The following is a 19,719-nucleotide window of genomic DNA, read 5'->3' as shown; positions in this document are numbered from 1 at the left end:
GGGCAAAGTTCTTCCTTCTCTTCAAAATTCTATCCTGAACCTCTGCAAGCTCAAGCTAGATAAGATTTCACTTAAAAAAAAAATAGAAAGGTATTGACATAATCTGGGCATTTGTGATGGGTCTCCACCACCATTACTGTGACCTCTATCCTTACCCATTTTACTTCAAAAGCTCTTTCAGAAGAAGGGGTAGCACTGGGGGCTGTGTGAGGTTTATTTTAATATGAGAGAAAATTAACTAGGCCAAATCAAAGGCCATTATTACAGACAAGGTAGAATTGGGTCTCAGGGACACCCAACTATCTTAAAGTTTATTTTTCTATACCAAGAGGTAAAAAGAAAACACAAACACCAGCTCTCCTATAGCTCTCGTTGCCTCAAGAAAACTGGGTATAGAGCATTCCTCCAACAAGGAGGGACTGCATGGAAAGCAGGAACAGCTTTTCTTCCCACTAAGGACGGCCACAGCTCCTCAATGCCACACTCCACTCCTACTGAAAAATACAACCCACCACAGCAAATACTCCATAGTGCGTGCTTCATGTCTGAGCCCTTAAATTATATTAACTTCACAAATTAGATACGATTCTTATCTTTCTCATTTTAGAGAGAGGGAAACTGAGGATCAAAAAGTTTGAATGACTTCCCCAAGGATGTAAACTGGTAATTGTGGAGCTGGATTTCTGACCCAGGCAATCCAGTTCCAAGTCTGTGCTGCTGAGACTGCCTTTTCCCAAAGGGCATTTTTATGTTTCAAGGTCCATAATAATAAATGGAAATCAAGCTTTGCTCGTTATTTTCAGAATAATAGAGAGAGAGAGAGAAACAGAGAGAGAGAGAAAGAGAGAGAGAGAGAAAATACCCCTCTATGCTTGATTGCCTCAAAGTGTATAGAAGAGAGTAAAACAGGACATAGTAAATAATAGTTATCAACTAATACTAGTTGAATAAATGCATGGAAAGCATTAATTCTACCTATGCACCTTGGAATTGGTTAATATTTATTTTATCTTCTTGAGACAAGTACAAATGATGAATGATAAATAATCTGATGATTATGAAGCTTAAGAACTGAATAGATAGGCCAATAGGATTATAAGAAATAGAACACTCGAAAGAACTAGAGATAATTCACCAGAAGGAAAGAAACCATAGGACCCCAGGCCTGTTTGGCTCAGTGGATAGAGCGTCGACCTGTGGACTGAAGAGTCCTGGGTTCGATTCCAGTCAAGGGCACATGCCTGGGTTGCGGGCTCAATCCCCAGTTAGGAGTGTGCAGGAGGCAGCTGATCAATGATTCTGATCATTGATGTTTCTATCTCTCCTTCTTCCTTCCTCTCTAAAATCAATAAAAATATATTTTTAAAAAAAAAGATACCATAGGAACCAGGAGTACATAACAGCTGTTCCCAAACATTTGATGATCTTTCATGTGAATCTGGGAGTAGATTTGCTCTGTGATGCCCTGGAGAACAGATGTGACCCCACAATACAGGAAAATTATAGTCATGAATTACAAAATGATCAGGCACTACACTAGGAACTGTATATCAGATTGGCAAGAAGATCTCTGCCCTACCTTCAAACACCAACATTCTATTATTCTTCCTAAAATTTATAGATGTTAATCCATGTTTCAGCTTCCATGTCGGATAGCAGTTTTACAAATAATGCTCAAATTAAACAAAATCAAGAACTGTGCTTATGCCTGAAGCCACAGAGCTGAAAACTTTACAAAATAGATCATTATCTAGAAAATGTCGCAAAAATTTTATATTTTAGATGGAAGACTGATTAAACTATGCTAATTTCCATAGAAACAAAAAAGAATATGACTTTAGAGCTGGAAGCCAATTTTAAAATGTATTCAATGACCTATTTTTTTTTTTTTAGAATGAAAACTTAAGCACCAAGACAATATGGAAACACTCTATCCTCATACTTCTAATAATGGTAGATCTAAGACTAGAGTTCATGTCCCATCTATGCAGTTTAATTTTAGTACTTCCATTCTGCCAATAAATCCTAGGCATGAAATAATTGCTTTCAACAATATCTCTTTCTTAGTATTCGTTATCATAACTTTCTTATGATAATTAACTTTAGGTAAACTTTCTCAGAAATTAAAGAAAGAGTCATACATGAATTTAGTTTTAGTCTTTGGAGGATAAAACAGGGAGATTCAATGTTGGTTGAGTGTAGACACTGCTGGTACATAATTTTTTGAACCAATTCACTTTTCCATCAGGCTGCCCTTACTGATAGCCAAAAGGCCCGTGAGGTCCCATGATCTTCCCTACCTCAGAGTCACCACTATCCACCCAAATTACTCATGTCAAAACCCTAAGTATCTCTCTTCCTTTATTCACCACAAGCACTCCAGCATCAAAGCCTGGACCACCTACTTCCATGATATGAAATCTACCTGTCCTTCCCCAACTTGTCCACAATAATCTTTTGTCTACACTCTACAACCTCTTACACAGTCTCTTTGCCCTTTTACATATCATTCTTTGCACACAGCCACAGGTAAATGTTTGTAACATAGGTCACACTGTCACTCTCCTGCATAAAACTCTCAATGGCTTCCCATCACCTCAGAAGTAACTCAAAGCATATGCTAGGTGATCTGACCTCTGAATACCTCTCCAATGTCATTTCTCAACACCTTTCTCCCTATCCATTAGACACCACACACTGTGGCCTTGTTTTTAGATGTACCAAAGTTCTTCCTGTTTCGCATCCTTTGTGCTAGCTGTGTGTACCTAAAGTGCCCTTCCTCCATCTAACTCCACTCTGGCTCCTCCTTTACATCTCCATTCAAATGTAACTCCTTCTATTACAGCCTGTTTACAATAGAACCCTCCATCCCTCTTCAATTGCTCTCCATTACATCACTTTGCATTTTCCTCTCCTAATGTTTATCATAATATAAATATGTATAAATATTATTTAATCATATATTTTCTTTTTACTTTTTAACTGTCTTTCCTTAATAGAATTTTTCAATGATTACTAATTTAGTAAACTTATTTAAGAAAGGACATAAAAATTATTGTTGGCTTAATCCTAAACCTTTTATATACTGTCAATATTTCCTTCCAGTGTGCTACTGTATATCTGTTGATAATAATTGTAAACACTTACATAGCTATGTGTCAGGCACTGTTCTAAGCCCTTACATTTACTACATCAGCTATTCTCAGGAAATCCCATTATTTTCTCTTGTTTTATAAGTATCAAAATTGAGGCATTTACAGGTTGAGTAAATGCCTCAAATTCTATACTTGCCCAGGGTTATTCAAAGAGTTGAACCCAGATTCAAGCCTAGATAGTATGGCATTAGGACCAGGTTCCTAATCATAAACACTCGTAAACAATGCTGCCTTATACAAGCAGGGAGAATAAAAGGAATAAAAATGACTCCAGCCGTGACTGGTTTGGCTCAGTGGATAGAGCGTCGGCCTGCAGACTCAAGGGTACCAGGTTCAATTCCAGTCAAGGGCATGTACCTTGGTTGTGGGCACTTACCCAGTGGAGAGTGTGCAGGAGGCAGCTGATCGATGTTTCTCTCTCATCTATGTTTCTAGCTCTCTATACCTATCCCTTCCTCTCTGTAAAAAATCAATAAAATATATTTAAAAAATGACTCTAGTTCATGAGGCTACCATTAGACAAAGCACACTAAAAATCTACTTAAAACCTGCTACCAGCGGGGTCTATAGAGAATATTTTATAGTACCCCAAGATCAGCAAATATCTGTTAAGGTTATAATGATCATCATAATTTGATGAACAAGAATAGATCCAGAGACAAATGGCAGGGGAAGGGGGCAGGGGGTGGGTGGGTTAGAGAGCAACCAAAGGACTTGTGTGCATGCATACTAGCATAACCAATGGACACAGACACTGGGGCGGTGGGGGCTTGCCCGGGGTGGGAATGGCTGGAGTGGGGGGGAGGGGTCAAGCGGGGAAAAAGAAGACATGTAACATTTTAGACATTGAATAAATAAATGATAAATATTTAAAAAGTTTAAAGAATAAAACAAAGCAATAATCAAGGTCTTCTATAGATCAGGCTTTGTGTGTATGTATCAGGCTTCACTTTAAGTAAACTAGCATACCTTAAATAAAGCTACCTGCCTTTATGTGCAATTAAAAAAAAAGAATAAATGAGAAGTATTTGGTTCTCACTTAGAGTTTGTTGAATAGTTACCAGTTCACTCAAATTCCCATTCATCACTGTTGCCATTCCAATGTCATAAGTCATTCCAGGGATTAAATTATCAATCTTGAATCTATTAGCATCCTTTACAAAAAAAGTCATGACTTCTCTTTTATCTGGTATGGATTCGATTTGTATGTAGACCTCATGGCCATCTTGTGGGGATTCCCACTGAAGAATTATACTGTCCTCCCCCACGTCCTCAGGGTTAGCATAAACTTTCTGTGGTGGATTTATACCTTAGAGAAACAGAGAAATAGATACACATATCTTAGTTTACTGTTAGCAGCACTCATTCTATTGAGTAAAACTATCTCAGTTCAATATTAATTGGTATTTAAAGTAATTTAAACAAATCCTATGTCACCGTATCTTGAAAAATAACTGACTTTTGGAGAAAAATGTATTTTGCAATTACTATGTAAGATTTACTAATTATGATTAAGCTCAAACATTACACATCAAGGGAAAGTAGACAGAACTTTGCAAATTCTTCAGATTTTTAAGAGTTTTATTGAAATTATTCAATCTTTTATCAAATATACATAGGCACCTACTAAGTACCAGGCATTCTCTTAGCATGTAGAGCACATCAATAAAAAATAATCAAGGCCTTATAGAGTTCATATTCTAATGAGTGAAAATGGTCAATATATATATATATATACATACATATACATACATATACACATACATACATACATATACACACTACAGGCTTGGTGCATGAAATCCGGGACCCCTCGGGGGATGTCTGACTACCAGGGATCGGGCCTAAACTAGCAGTTGGACATCCCTCTCACAATCTGGGACCACTGGCTCCTAACCGCTCACCTGCCTGCCTGCCTTCCTGATCACCCCTAACCACTTGCCAGCCTGCCTGATCACCCCTAACAACTCTGCCTGCCTGCTCAATCGCCCCTAACCACTCGCCTGCCTGCCTGCTCAGTGAGCATCATAGCGACTGGTCGTTCCAGTCATTCCACTGTAACGGTCACTTAGCCTTTTATTATATAGGACTAGGGGCCCGGTGCATGAAATTCGTGCACTGGGTGTGTGTGTGGGGGGAGTGTCCCTCAGCCCAGCCTGCCCCCTCTCACATACTGGGAGCCCTCAGGCATTGACCCCCATCACCCTCCAATCGCAGGATCGGCCCCTTTCCCAGGCCTGACGCCTCCGCCAGAGGTGTCAGGCTTGGACAGGGGACCCCCATCTCCCCCCGATCACTGGCTCTGGCCCCCGCCCAGGCCTGAGGCCTCTGGCCCAGGAATCATGCCTGGGCAGGGGACCCCCATCTCCCTCTGATCGCTTGCTCCACCCCCCGCCCAAGCCTGACGCCTCTGACCCAGGCTTCAGGCCTGGGCAAGGGGACCATCATATCCCCCCAATCCCCGGCTCCGCCCCCCGCCCAGGCCCGATGCCTCGGCCAGAGGAGTTGACCCTCATCACCCTCCAATCACCAATCACTGGATTGGCCCCTTGACCAGGCCTGAGGCCTCCGGCAGAGGTGTCAGGCCTGAGCAAGGGACCCCCAGCTCCCCGCGGTTGCAGGCTCCGCCCCTGCCCAGGCCTAATGCCTCTGGCTGAGGCATCCGGCCCGGGCAGCGGGGACCCGCAGCTGCAGCGGCCCCGTGATTGTGGGCTTCGCTTTAGGCCCAGGCAAGGGACCTCTAGCTCCCGGGACTGCCAGCTTCGACTGTGCCCAGTTCCCATTGCTGGCTCCACCCCTACTTCCTGCTATCACTGGCCAGGGCAGCAAAGGCGCCTGATTCTCCGATCATGGCTGGGGGGCTCTTAGCTCCCCCCTGGGTTTCCGATCACTGTCAGTGGCAGGGGGCTTCTTCCTGCTTTCCCTTTCACCTCCCTGCATTGTGCCTACATATGCAAATTAGCCGCCATCTTGTTGGCAGTTAACTGCCAATCTTAGTTGGCAGTTAACTGCCAATCTTAGTTGGCAGTTAATTTGCATATAGCCCTGATTAGCCAATGAAAAGGGTAGCTCGTACGCCAATTACCATTTTTCTCTTTTATTAGATAGGATACACATATACCTATATTATATATGTACATATATAATGCATACATTATATAATACTTTAGATATGATAAGTGCTAAATAAAAAAGAAAAGTTAACCCTGGTTAGGGAGATCATGAGTGTGGTGATTATGGAAAGAAATTGAGATATTACATAGGGAATTCAGGGCAGGTGTCTTTGAAAAGATGAGGTTTTTTAGCAAAACACTTGAAGGAGGCAAAGGAGTTAAACACACAGATTTCTGGAAGAAGAGAATTCCAGGCAGAAAAACAAACAAACAGCTAGTGTAAAATCCCAGGCATCTTCCAACACAGGAAGAACGCCAAAGTGAATGAAGGGTAGAGTGAAAGGATGAGGCCAGCGGTTCACAGGGATCCAGGCCATGCAAGGCTTCACAGGCTTTCACTTTGAATAAAACAGGTAGCAACTACAGGGTTAAACGCAGAGGCATAACCTTTCCGACATTTTCAAGAGTCACTTGGCTGTTTTTATCAATAACAGACTATGGAGAGAGCCAATGGTAGACACAGGGGAGCAAGGCCAGTCATCTATGTGAGAGAGTGGTGGCCTGGTTGACCATAGCCCTAAGTGGGGACAAGTGGTGGGATTCTGGGTTTCATTAAAGAGAGAACCAGCCCTGGCTAGTTTGGCTCAGTGGATGGAGTGTCAGCCTGAGGACTGAAGGGTCCCAGGTTTGATTCCAGTCAAGCACACGTGTCCGGGTTTCGGGCTCAATCCCCAGTGGGGGGAGTGCAGGAGGCAGCCGATCAGTGATTCTCTCTCATCATTGATATTTCTATCTCTCTCTACTTCTTTCTTCCTCTCTGAAATCAATAAAAATATACTTTAAAAAAGAGAGAGAGAACCAGCAGGATTTCCTTACAGGTTGGGGCTGTGAAAGAAATGCAAGGGTTAACAACGCCTTGAAGGTTTTGACCTAAACAATTGGATGAATGAATCTATGTGGAAAGGGCTATGGGTAAAGCAGATTTGGGTAGGAATATCTTCAGTTCAGCTTTGGACATATTCCATTTTAGTTGTCTCTTAGATTGCCAAATGAGATATATTGAGTAGGCAGTTAGATATTTAAGTCTAGAGTTCAGGAGAATGGTCTGAGCAAAAGATATAAATTTAGGCATATAAACATGTAGATGGTTTTTAGAACTTTGGGACTAGTATTTATCATAAAGTTAGCTGCAACTTTAAATTACATTTACTTTCTAATTTATAAAAGGTATGACACATTTAGAAATAAAGAGAAAATTATTGTGTTTATAATTCATTTAGAACATAATTGGAGAAAATTTCCTTGATACTCTATTGCAATAACCAAAGAAAATACTTAGACTTATCTCCTTACACAATTTATTTGAGTATCAAGCCTTGTGGTTTTTACTACTATATAACACTCTGGAATTTGTAATGCCTTCCTTTTAGTCTTAATTCTTTGTCCTATGTTATAAACTTTACCTGACTTTTAATAGTTCCCAAGCACAATAATAAATCATTAGTTCATTACGATAAAGATGATTATGGAATTTTAAATTGGTCAGTAGTTTTACTTTAAATAATCTTTAAAGAATTTATTATGATTTTCCTAATTATTTTATTTGAAGAAACTATAATTTGATTTTTAATGTGTTCTGAAGTTTACTTCCTTATCAACATAATTAAAGACCCTTTTGAATTTTTCAGGAAAGTATCATTCTCAGCCAGACCCAGTCTGTTCATCCCATGCTTTAATTCCACAAAATCATAGTTGGACTGACTTGGTGTTGAAACTGATCATTTATGTAAAATTATCAGAAAATACCAGCATAATCCAATTAAAAAAACTATTCACGGGTCTCTGGGGTGAAACAACTTCAGATCTTTGTTCTTATGGACTTGCAAACCTTATCTATACTTTTATTAGTATAGGTAATATACTAATTAGATAAGGTAATATATTATTTAATATATTAATTAGATAAGGTAAAATCCTGCTGGTCTCTCTTTTATTAGATAAGGTAATATACTAATTAGACCGGACGTATTCCAGACGACCTTCTGACATCCTTCCGGACAAAGTCATGGTGGCGAGGCTGAGGCAGAGGCGGTTAGGAGCGATTAGGCCAGCAGGGGAGAGCAATTAGGGGGATCAGACCAGCAGAGGAGAGCAGTTAGGGGGACCAAGTCGGCAGGGAAGAGCAATTAGGGGGATCAGGCCAGCAGGCAGGTGAGCAGTTAGAAGCCAGCAGTCCCAGGTTGCGAGGGATGTCCGACTGCCTGCTTTGCCCCAATTGGGATCAGGCCTAAACCAGCAGTTGGACATCCCCCGACGGGTCCTGGATTGCAGAGGGTGCAGGCCAGGCTGAGGGACACCCCCCCCTTTTGTGCACAAATTTCATGCACCGGGCCGCTAGTAGCTATAATAAACATTTACTCCAGTGGAGGACTGAGATGAAATCTACTGAATGCCACACACAAGCAGAGATTGCGGGAACAACTACTTGGTAAGTCTATGGCAGCCCTATAAGAACAGAATTCTCTGTGCATTTTCATGGGAGAGGGTCCATTCATTTTTCCATTCTCAAAAGGCTCCATGCCCCAAAGAAGTTAAATTTTACTGAATAAAAAGATACTCCTTCTTATGTATCAAGGCTCTTCATGTTATGTGTCTAGTTTACTTACATTTTCTAGACTCTATCTTCATGACCCTCTGTACTCCTGCCATGCCAATCTACTTTCAATGTTCAGTGTTCAAATGTTGGTCTCCTCAAAAACCCTTCTCTGGCCAGGCCCCAGTGGCTCAGTGCTTAAGCATTGGTCTATGAACCAGGAGGTCACATGTTTGATCCCCAGTCAGGGCACATGCCTGGGTTGCGGGCTCAATCACCAATAGGGGGCGTGCAGGAGGCAGCTGATCATAAATTCTCTCTCATCATTGATGTTTCTATCTTTCCCTCTCCCTTCCTCTCTCTGAAATTAATTTAAAATAATTTTTAAAGCCTTCTCTGGCTTTCCCAGGTATGGCTAGACAGATGCCTCTTCTTTGGCCCTCTCTGTGTATGTACATCTATTTGGTACTCTTGCAACATTCTGCTGCCTCCTCACTCCCACCTGGTGCACTTCTTCTGTTCCTTTATAACTCAGAGCATCACTCCTCCACAGGGAGCCTTCTGTAACCATCCCTGCTCCCCAAGTCTGGCCTAACTGATCCCTCTCTTCACTTCCACAGTATCCAATGCATTCCCTATAATAGCAATTAAAACTCAGCATTACCACTTTTTTAAAATGTATTCATCTTGCTCCATTAGTGGAAGGCAGAGACCAGGTCTAATTCACGTTTGCATCTCTAGTATCTATTGCAGTTCCAGACACTAAAGAATAATTTGTTGAGTAAATAATAAATGAAAATAAAAGAATATGGCCTTAACCTCAGGGGAGTAAAAAAGCACTGGGTTACTAAATTCTGGACATGTACTGCTGTGTCAGCTTACAGTTAATATACATAGCAAAAGACCCAAATTTAAGCATGCAGGCCCAGCCAGTGTGGCTAAGTGGTTGAACATTGACCTATGGATCAGGAGGTCACTATTTGATTCCCGGTCAGGCATATGCTCGAGTTTCAGTCTCAATCCCCAGTGTGGGGCATGCAGGAGGCAGATGAACGATGATTTTTCTCTCATCATTGATGTTTCTACCTCTCTCTCCCTCTCTGAAATCAATAAAAAAATATATATATTTAAAAAACAAATAAATAAACATGCAGACTCCCATGCACCTTTCCCCCCCCCCCCTAATAAATAAATAGGTATGTACCACAGGAGATTTTAATATGACTTCAGAATTAATGTATCTATGAGAAATCCTCCAAGTCTGCCTGTCAGTTAAAAATGAAACTATCTTCTTAAAGTGTAAGGCACTCAGCTAAGAATTTACCAAATGAAGGATGCTTTGTCTGAGCTCAGAGAAGAAAAACATCTTATATCTAGTGTCCAATTGGAAAAATTCTCTTGGTTAGGATTTTCAACACTGAATACATGTATGTTAAGCATTTGCAATTTCATAAACATTAAATAATATATTTTCTTATTATTATTTTCAAAGACTACCAAGTATTTCCACAAGTATGAGAAGCCCAATTCATCTATGGCTGTGAACATGTAGGTTTTCCACTTCAGCTCTAATATGTTTACATTTTAATGGTGAAATTTCAAAGAACTTTGCATGAAGGCATGTTAAATACACACACGCATGAATAATACACACATTACACGCAAAGGGATAGGTGTTTAGCTATGCTGTTTCATACAATAGTGTTTTATCTTTTAAAAAAGAGTGACATACTTAAGGAGGTCAATAGAATGCTTAAATAAGATAAATTATTATGTTCTAGACAAGGATACAAAAAACTGTCATGTGGAGGTGAGTAGAGATTAGAAATGCATTGGCCAAAAGTCCTGGGATGAAACTGCCCCCTAGCGGTCAAATAATCACACTGAGTAAGACAATGAATGAAGTAAAACTGATTAAATGTGCAGACCTTCATATCTGTTGGATCTAGTGTTATTAAAGAGAACTGGGTGAACTAATCTTCATATTTTATGATAATTTATTTTCTGGCCATGGCTGTGATCAAGATATCTTCTAGGAACTCTGGTTGAAACAATGCTGATGTTTAAATCTAAATTAATTTAGTTGTTTAGAATCTATGCTTAAAATTGTGATCCAACATGCAAGCAAATATTCAACTGTATGTACCTATAAAGGATCAACACAATTAAATTTCATCAAAACAATAGTCCAATATATTCAGTTTATATGCGTTTTATTAAAAGGAAAAATATGCCCACACTTACCTGTAATGGCTGAAATAGGTTGCTCAAAGCAGCTTAAAGTTCCTCGTTCTGCTACACTGAATAGATATATCAAATAATGGTGGAAAGATTTGAGACCTCTAATTGCTGTTGATATGTTGGGTTTTTCAACAAACACCTCTTCTGATTTATTATCTTGAACATCCAAAGTAGTTACAAGATAATGGTGAAAAGACTCAGGAGCTGGAGGATCCCAATGTAAAAATATTTCTGTTGGGGTCACATGAGTAACTGTGACATTTTGGACTGACAATGGGCCTAGGAGATAAAAATACACGCTATTAGTTATATGGGTTGCCAGAATAACCTCTCACTTCTCAATACTTCTATAATACTTTAGTTTAAAGAGAAAGGAAAAATTAGGTTTGAGTTCTGGCTCTTACACTTTCTGGCTCCACTCCCTGAGTAACTTGCCAGCTTTGAACCTCACTTCTCTTGACTATAAAATGGGAATTATAGTAGTAGCTGCCTCGTAAAATTATTGTGAAGATTAAATGAGATAAGGTATCTAAAGCACTTGGCACCGTGTTTAACACACATTATTGTTCAATTGTTATTTTTAATGCAAGCACCACTGAAAGGGCACTCACGGCATCCAGTGATCTCATTTTATATGTCTTTTCCCTCTTCTGTCTTGTCAAACTAGAGGTCAAGGACTTCATATTATTCACTCTTTAGTCCCATCATCACCGGAACTTGGCCCTCATCCTCTTACAGAAATATTTCCCCATCACAAACCATTTCATCCAGTGCCAATGATCTTCCTAGTTAATCCCTACAGATTAATGTTCTTAAAACAGCACCTTGCACATATCAGCCATAAACCCATATCCGTTCCCTGACCTCCCAACATACACATTCTTCTTGATTCTTTCTTTAGAAGCAATATCTCAAGAGTTAAAATTAAACCACCTGGTTTCCTGTTTGGATCTACTAGGCAAATCATGCTACTCTAATCAATTTACTTAACCTTTCAGAAGCTCAGTTTTCTCATTTCTACATAGCTACTCCCTGAGTTGAGGTAAGGACTGATAAAATAATGCATTAAGAGTGCTTTGTGGGAGGTAAAGTGAGTCTTAAAATATTATAGACTTAACTGATAACCATCGTTTCTAAGGTTAAGTTTAACCATCTGAGACAGAGACCTCTAGCACTCCCAAATCTTTTACCACCTACCTCTCAAACTGATTTGACCCTCATGCTCAAGAAAATCTTCCCAGTCTGCATTACTCTTCTCCTACAAATTCTTATCTGCATATATTTGCTCATATGTGTTTTTCCCCTCAAGTTTGAGCCCAAGCCTCTCCTTTCCACAAGTCTGCCACTATCAACCACCCTCTGAATTCTAAAAAGCATTTATTAAATGCACCACTGAGTGGGAATTTAAGTTAGGTTTTGCTATATAGTTTTGTTGCATTTCCTTTTATTTCTCACTAATTATCTCCATTGTAACCCTCTTACAGTCCAGACACACATCTGTTTATCTTTTGCTATTAGCAAATATCAAAAATCCATTTCCACAGAAATTTATTATCTACTATGGACTGGACTCTAATGTAGCTGGTGCCGTAAGATATAGTTTCTCATAGGTTAATAGTTTAACAGGAAAGCCGAACATATAAACATAGTAATTATAACTTAAAATTGGTAAAGATGCACGTGTACCTAAAGTGTTAAGAGAAAATACCAGACCTTCAGGAAATATTTATAAATGATGACATTAAATACTTGAAAAATTATAACTTCAGATGTCTTGTAACTTACGTGTTTCAACAGTGAATACCGGACTTAGCATAGTTTTAGCCTCCCATTCATTTAGTGCAAAGAGTAAAAAGCTGTACACATGGCCAGGAGACAGAAGGGTAATTGCTTTTTCTGTAGTATTTGGGGGTATGCTCTCAAAATATTGTTCTGCATAATCTAAATAATATTTTACGATAATTTTATATCCTAATTTTAGCCACTTATTCAAATTATTCCAACCATTCAAATTATCCAAGCTAAATACAACTTCAGTTGTTCCAACATCCTTTATATAGATCAAAAGATTTTCCTGCAGAGAAGGTGCTGAAAGAAATATAAAAAAGAATCATTTTAACTACAAATTATAATTCTATTTTAAAAATAATAAAGTGGTGAGATTCATAAATATAATACTAATAATTACATTCATATTTGCAAATATATGGCAATGGAACATAACAGAAAAATCTTGCAAAAAAATAGTTTGATCCAGTTGCATTTTGTTGTAAAATGTAGCAATCTGTTTCATTCTTGGGTAGCAGTGGGAAAGAAGAGATTTCATTTTTCTTAAGGCCAAAAGGTGATCCATCTGTCCATGTGAGATGACCTTCTTTCTGTAATAAGATGTACAAATTAAGCCAATTTAAAGAAGTGTCATATCTTCAAATAAGTGTACTTGAAGATATTTATTAGTTACACCTCTATTATAAAATGTTCTAAGATTGTCAAATCATAAACCAGTTTAATATATATTTATGCATATTTCCTTTATTATGAAGATTCTGAGCTAGGGAGAGAGTTCACTTTCTTTCACTCCTTAGCCATATGTATTCAGACAAATTGCTGAATCTCACACTAAGCCTCTATTTTCTCATCTGTTAAATGGTATAATAATAGAATCTACACATTAAGTTGTTGTGAAGATTAAAGAGGCAGTGCATGCGAATGGCTCAACACAATGCCAGGCAGAGACCCAATATTCATTAGTTGTTATTTTATTTAAAGTCATAAAATAAGTCATATGCATTGGGATACCTTTCTGCTAAGGGATATCATTGATGGATATCACCAACCTCAATTTTCACAAGCAATGAATATACCTCTAGATAGTCCTATGGTTACCCTCATTGAAAGGGGTAGTAGGAAAAGTACAAGTTTTGACAGAGATGCACCTGTATTCTAACAAATATTTCTGCCACTATCTATTCTTGAACAACTGCCAACCTCTTAGGAACTAAACTTTTCCACCTGTACAATGGAGATAGTCATAACTACTTTGCATGGATGTCAACAGGTTTAAGACTGTGTATACAAAACACCAGGCATATAATAGGTCCTCATAAAATAAACATAATTCTTAGAAATAATGAACTCTATGGAAACAAATATATATCTATATTGTGATTATTATGCCATCCCAGCATCAAGTACAGCTCCAGGCTAGTTGCCCAGATAGGATTAAAGAGAACTACTCCCTCCAGACATTCTAAAGACATTTTTTTTAAAGTACATTCCAATTCCACCTAACAGAATGTAGGAATATTGTTTCCTCATGGAGTCTGCTTTATTGGTGCTGCAGTTTGGGAGACTGTACAGAGTCTTGAGGGGAGTATGTTCCAGTGGTTAGGGCATGAGTACTGGTCAGACAGACAGAGGTTGAAGCCTGGCATGGCCATTTATTACCTAGGAGACCCCAAAGCTTTCTGAGCTCCACTTTCCTCATCTACACAGTGAGAACCATGATAGTGCTTACCTCATAAGGATGTGGTGAGCACTGAATGAGGGTTACCTATTTAACCCTCACAAAGTAGATTAGAGAGACTAGTACCCTGTCATTCCCTAAGTTCCTGCTGAGTATCAGACCCCAGTGAGGCTAGGAATGCAATGATGAATAAGACAGTCATTCCTTGAAGTTCAGTAACAAACTACCCTTATTCAGCATGGGTGAAAGAGAGGATTAGTTTCTCATACTTTTCACAGGGACTATAGCCCAGCAGGTGGCTTTGATGTCAATCTCAAGAGACCAGCTTAATGGAGAGGTCGTTGGTTAATGGACAGTGGTTAAGAGCAAACTCTGATGTGTGTCCATGTGGATAAGTTAATCTACCTGTTCCCCAATTTCTTTACATGTCATAGAAGTAAACCACGTGGAATGGAGCTTAGCACTACAGAGTAGGATCTCATGGAGAACAGATTTATGTTTGAGTAACAAGATATATTAAATAAGTCATCAGGAAGAAAACACTAACTAGACAGAAATCATTGTTTTAGGTCTCGGTTTTTCCTACAAAATGCTGACCCAAATGAAATTTCATGAGATATCCCATCGTGTTAGGAATGTTGGAGAAAAGCCCTGGCCAGTCTGGTTCAGTGGATAGAGTGTCAGCCTGCAGACTTAAGGGTCCTGGGTTCAATTCTGGTCAAGGGTGCATGCCTGGGTTGCGGGCTCAATTCCCAGTGGGGGGGGGGGCGGGGGGCGTGTAGGAGGCAGCCGATCAATGATTCTCTCTCATCATTGATGTTTCTATCTCTCCTTCTCCCTTCCTCTTGGTAATCAATAAAAATATATTTTTTTAAAAAGAATATCCTACTCTTAAGTAAAAAACAACAAAACTTAAATTTAAAAAAAAGGATGTTGGAGAAAAATGTCACACAATCTTTTTCACCAGTATTGAAAAAATCTTCAGATATTTCTGTATCTTTTTCAGTAAAATTAAACTTCATAAACCAGGATATGTGGAGTGAAATAAATAAAATGGAGAAGACTTTCAATGTTTTCGAATTCATGTTACTGTATTGCTCACTGAGGTGAGAAATAGAGGATTGTGGGTGGAGGTGAACGAGGTTATGGAAAAATAAATTTTAATTTAATTTAATAACAAAAAAAGAAAAGAAGTGAAGCAGGTTTGGTGGGAAGGAGATGACAAGTCAGCAATGTTGATGTGTCTGTGGATAATTTCAAAAGGCATAATCAGAAGAAAATTAGACGTCTGGACCTCATAAGAAGAAAGTGGACTAGATAAATGTTTGAGAATCATTGGTTTAGGTGATAAATTAGGTAAAGAAATGGATGAGGTCATTCAAATGAGTTTAGAGGGGTCTGCAGAAGACCAAAATTAAAGCAAAATTAGGTAAAGAATAGTTGCCTACAAAAGAGATTGAAGGAAGTGGGGGAGGGATGAATATGCAGAGTACAGAGGATCTTTAGAGCAGTGAAAATACTTTGCATGACACCAAAATGATACATGTCATTGCTTATTTGTCCAAATCTATGGAACGTACAACACCAAGAATAAACCAAATGTAAACTATGAACTTTGGCTGATAATGACGGGTCCATGTAGGTGACTCAGTTGTAACAAACGTGCCACTCTGGGGTCGATAATGGGGAGGCTATGCATGTGTGGAAACAGTGGGGAGTATGGGTAATCTCTGTACCTTCCCCTCAATTTTGCTGTGAAACTGTAACTGCTCTAAAACAGAGAAACAGAGACAGAGATACTGAAAAAAAGAAAAGAGAAACAGTGCCTAGCTTATAATAAATACTCAATAAATATTTATTGAATAAAGGAATAAATAAATGAATAAAAGAACATGGGGCAAACAGTTTTGTTCATCATGATATTTTCATATTTTTATATCTACTGACCTTCAAATCATTAAGACCAGTCCATGATATTATTTGATTCTTTGACCTGAGATATAAAAATATAAATTTTTTTTCCTCTTCATTTTTTATATCCACAAGGCGTGCAGAATTTAAGGATAACTTACAATGTTGCTCAGCTATATTCCATGGTTCACTCTCTTTGCTAATTCTGTAACAGCTATTTTTTAATGCTACCCATCCTTGTGAACATGAACCTACCAAAAGAAAAATACTTTATTAAAGATGAATTTAGTAATATAACATTTCAAACTTATATTTTTTTAAAAACTGAAGAAGTGAATTGTGAAAGCTTCACAGTATCCACAGTGCACTTGCCGAACTGTATATTTCTCCCAAACAAATAAAAGTGCTAAAACTGTTATTCAAGTTTTAAGTGAATTACTACCAATTAAAGTAATTTTAAGTAGTTGTACAAGTTAATTTTGCAGAATTATTGTCCAATTATAACTTAATTAAAACAAAACCACAGGTGTTTTTACCTTTTTCTAAGTTACTTTAGGTTGACTTTCTACCCCTTACTCTGAATACTGGTAAAAAACTAAGGGTATTTTAGGTTCCTTTTTATTTTTGAGAACTAGACATAATGCTTGCTAATTCTGTTCTCTGCCACTTCAAATGGGTTCATCTTCCAGAAAAAAACTGAAATGGCTGCTTAGCAGTTTTCTCCAAGAGTGCATGCCATAGAAAGATCGAGGAAATGTCAGCCTGCTCAGAGTACATATTGTACTTTGATAATTGCTGATGCTTCATCAGTGCCTCAACCCACGACATTAGGAAGATGTGAGAAGAATCATTTGAAGAAACTGGTCTTCATTTTTCAGAGGGCAAGGAGGATGGGGAGAGGGAATGCTTTAATTACCTACTGTCTTTTTCTTACTATTCAAGTGTTCTTCCACTTCACTTGTAAGCATGCACTGTGGTTACATGCATGTTTAATAGAGAGTATTAAAATTGGACTCTTAGTCCATCACAGTGAAGGTATTGCTCTCATTAGCTATTTATGACTTGTCTGCTTCTCTTACGTCTTTTCCCACCATGTGGGGGAAGTGGAACCAGGAAGGCACACACAAAAATTGAACACATTCCCTTTCCCCTTGCAATATTCTAAATTGTGGTTGCATTCTACCAGGGATGAGCAATAGAGAAGTTTAAATCAGATTTTAATGAAGGTTTAAATACCTGAAAATGTGATTGTTCATTGATATTTTAAAGTCATCTAAAAAAAACTATGGAATTTGTATGAACCATTACTAAGGTGAGAGAGGGGAAAGAGAAAGAGGGAGGGAGGGAGAGAGAGAGAGGGAGAGAGAGAGAGAGAGAGAGAGAGAGCCCACTTGATTCTGTTTAAAAGAAGTGGTAGAAGGAAAATAAAGTTAGTTTTTACCTTTACACTACTAAATCCAGCTTGTTCACTATATCAGTTAAATACCAAATGATATAATTAGGAACGGGGACTATGCTAATTCACTTACAAGTAGCTCATAGTGGTTAATACTAGCCTGGGTCACTTTTTAAAAGAATAATATAACTGCCAAGTTATCTACAAAATATATAATAAATATATTGTTTAATAATGAACCAAATAGCTATACACCTGTTTCAACTTGAACATCCAGTCTCTGAAGTATATTTACAAAATCCAAATGCAACTGTTTAAATTCAAAAGTAAAAGCATATAAGGTGGCAGGTTTCAAATCATCCCATTCATAAGCCATGACATTATTTTGCATAATTTGTGAAGAATTATTAAGAGATATTGACACTGAAATGTCCTTGGAAGATAGCACACTCCAGTTAAAAGAAACACTCGTACTTGTTGCTATTGTTTTAATATTTGTAGTTGAGATTCCACCTAAAAAATCAGAAAGGATAATTGGTATGTTTTCAAATAAAACTGAATGAAACACACAGACTATTGAATTACAAAAGATTAGCCACAGTGGAAAATATCTAACTATAAAATATTTTCTAGATTATATAGGAGTGCCTTGTACCCTCTTTAGGATGAATGAATTAGATCACAGATCTACATTATTTTTTTAGAATAATCTGCATTACATGTAGCATTTCCATTATATATATATATATATATATATATATATATATATATATATATCACATTAAACATCAAAATGGAAAGTTATTCTTACCTTAGTTTATTATTTCTTTAAATATTGAAATTTACATTATACTTAAAGAACAGAATATTACTCTCATCATGTGATTTCAACTGCCATCACATACCTGTTAATCACTGTAAAATTCAAATTATCTGGTATTCTCCCTTTTATAATTATGTAATAAAGCTGAACAACATATACATATTACTTACGCATTTGAAATGACTTTTCACTTAAAATTTGCCCATATTTTATGGACTGTATAATGATGTGGTAGTCTTCATTTTCTTCTAGTGTTATAATTGATTTTGGAGGTTTTTGTGGATCTGCAGGTATGCTTTTGACATTCTGTAAATAATGAGATACATCTGCTTAAGAAATATTTTCTAACTATGTCAAATACATTAAAAGTTTGACTTTTTTGTATCTCCTTCATAAAAAACAGTTTTTCCAACATGGACTATTTATTTTTACATGTTACTTCTTAAATAACTACTCTCTGTATAATATACAAATTCTAAAAAGGAAAATACCTAATCATTTCTATAAAAAAGTTATATATTATTTTGACTACTTATTAAAGATACTTCATAAAATGCTAACATTTTATATATTAATAAAATAGAAGTTAAAAATCACAATAACTATTAAGTTCCTATTTCTGATGTGGTTTTTAGTTACAACACATCTACATTATGCTTACCTTTCATTAGAGAAAAAAAAATGATGCCTTACCTTTTGAGCCAAATTATTAATAAGTTGGTATTTTAAAAAATAAAACTCAGGACTTCCTCCCTCAGGAAATTCTTCCCATTCAACAAAAATTGTTGTTGTTTGTTTACTTATTGGTATATAATGAAAACTTTTTGAGATCTGAAATGGGAAAGAAAAGTAATGGTGAAAAATAATAAAAGTGCATCCTTGATTAATAATTTATAAGCAATTTTACTAAAATGCCAAATTATAATTGAAAAATATTTTAGCAATACTGATTTCTACATATAAGTTAAATAATATTCATTGGATACTCTATTTTTAAACATAATCTTGAGAACAACTTAAG

At 37.5% G+C, this 19,719-nt stretch overlaps 1 protein-coding gene across 1 annotated transcript in view; it reads right to left on the bottom strand.

Moving 5' to 3' along the window:
- Positions 1 to 19,502, bottom strand: part of PTPRQ (protein tyrosine phosphatase receptor type Q) — a 268,878-nt gene extending 249,376 nt beyond the window's left edge. The window contains exons 1-8 of the mRNA XM_059683707.1: positions 19,392 to 19,502; positions 18,869 to 19,004; positions 18,131 to 18,388; positions 16,516 to 16,730; positions 13,291 to 13,480; positions 12,888 to 13,190; positions 11,106 to 11,381; positions 4,195 to 4,464 (exon numbers count right to left, since the gene is read on the bottom strand). Of these exons, the coding sequence (XP_059539690.1) occupies positions 4,195 to 4,464; positions 11,106 to 11,381; positions 12,888 to 13,190; positions 13,291 to 13,480; positions 16,516 to 16,730; positions 18,131 to 18,388; positions 18,869 to 18,872 (1,516 nt within the window). The 5' untranslated portion in view covers positions 18,873 to 19,004; positions 19,392 to 19,502. The remainder of the gene's footprint in view (positions 1 to 4,194; positions 4,465 to 11,105; positions 11,382 to 12,887; positions 13,191 to 13,290; positions 13,481 to 16,515; positions 16,731 to 18,130; positions 18,389 to 18,868; positions 19,005 to 19,391) is intronic.
- Positions 19,503 to 19,719: the final 217 nt, after the last annotated feature.

Source organism: Myotis daubentonii, chromosome 2, assembly GCF_963259705.1.
Source record: "Myotis daubentonii chromosome 2, mMyoDau2.1, whole genome shotgun sequence".
Taxonomy (NCBI): Eukaryota; Metazoa; Chordata; class Mammalia; order Chiroptera; family Vespertilionidae; genus Myotis; species Myotis daubentonii.
The sequence above is the reverse complement of the archived record's forward strand: the minus strand, read 5'-3'. Positions and strand labels throughout refer to the sequence as shown.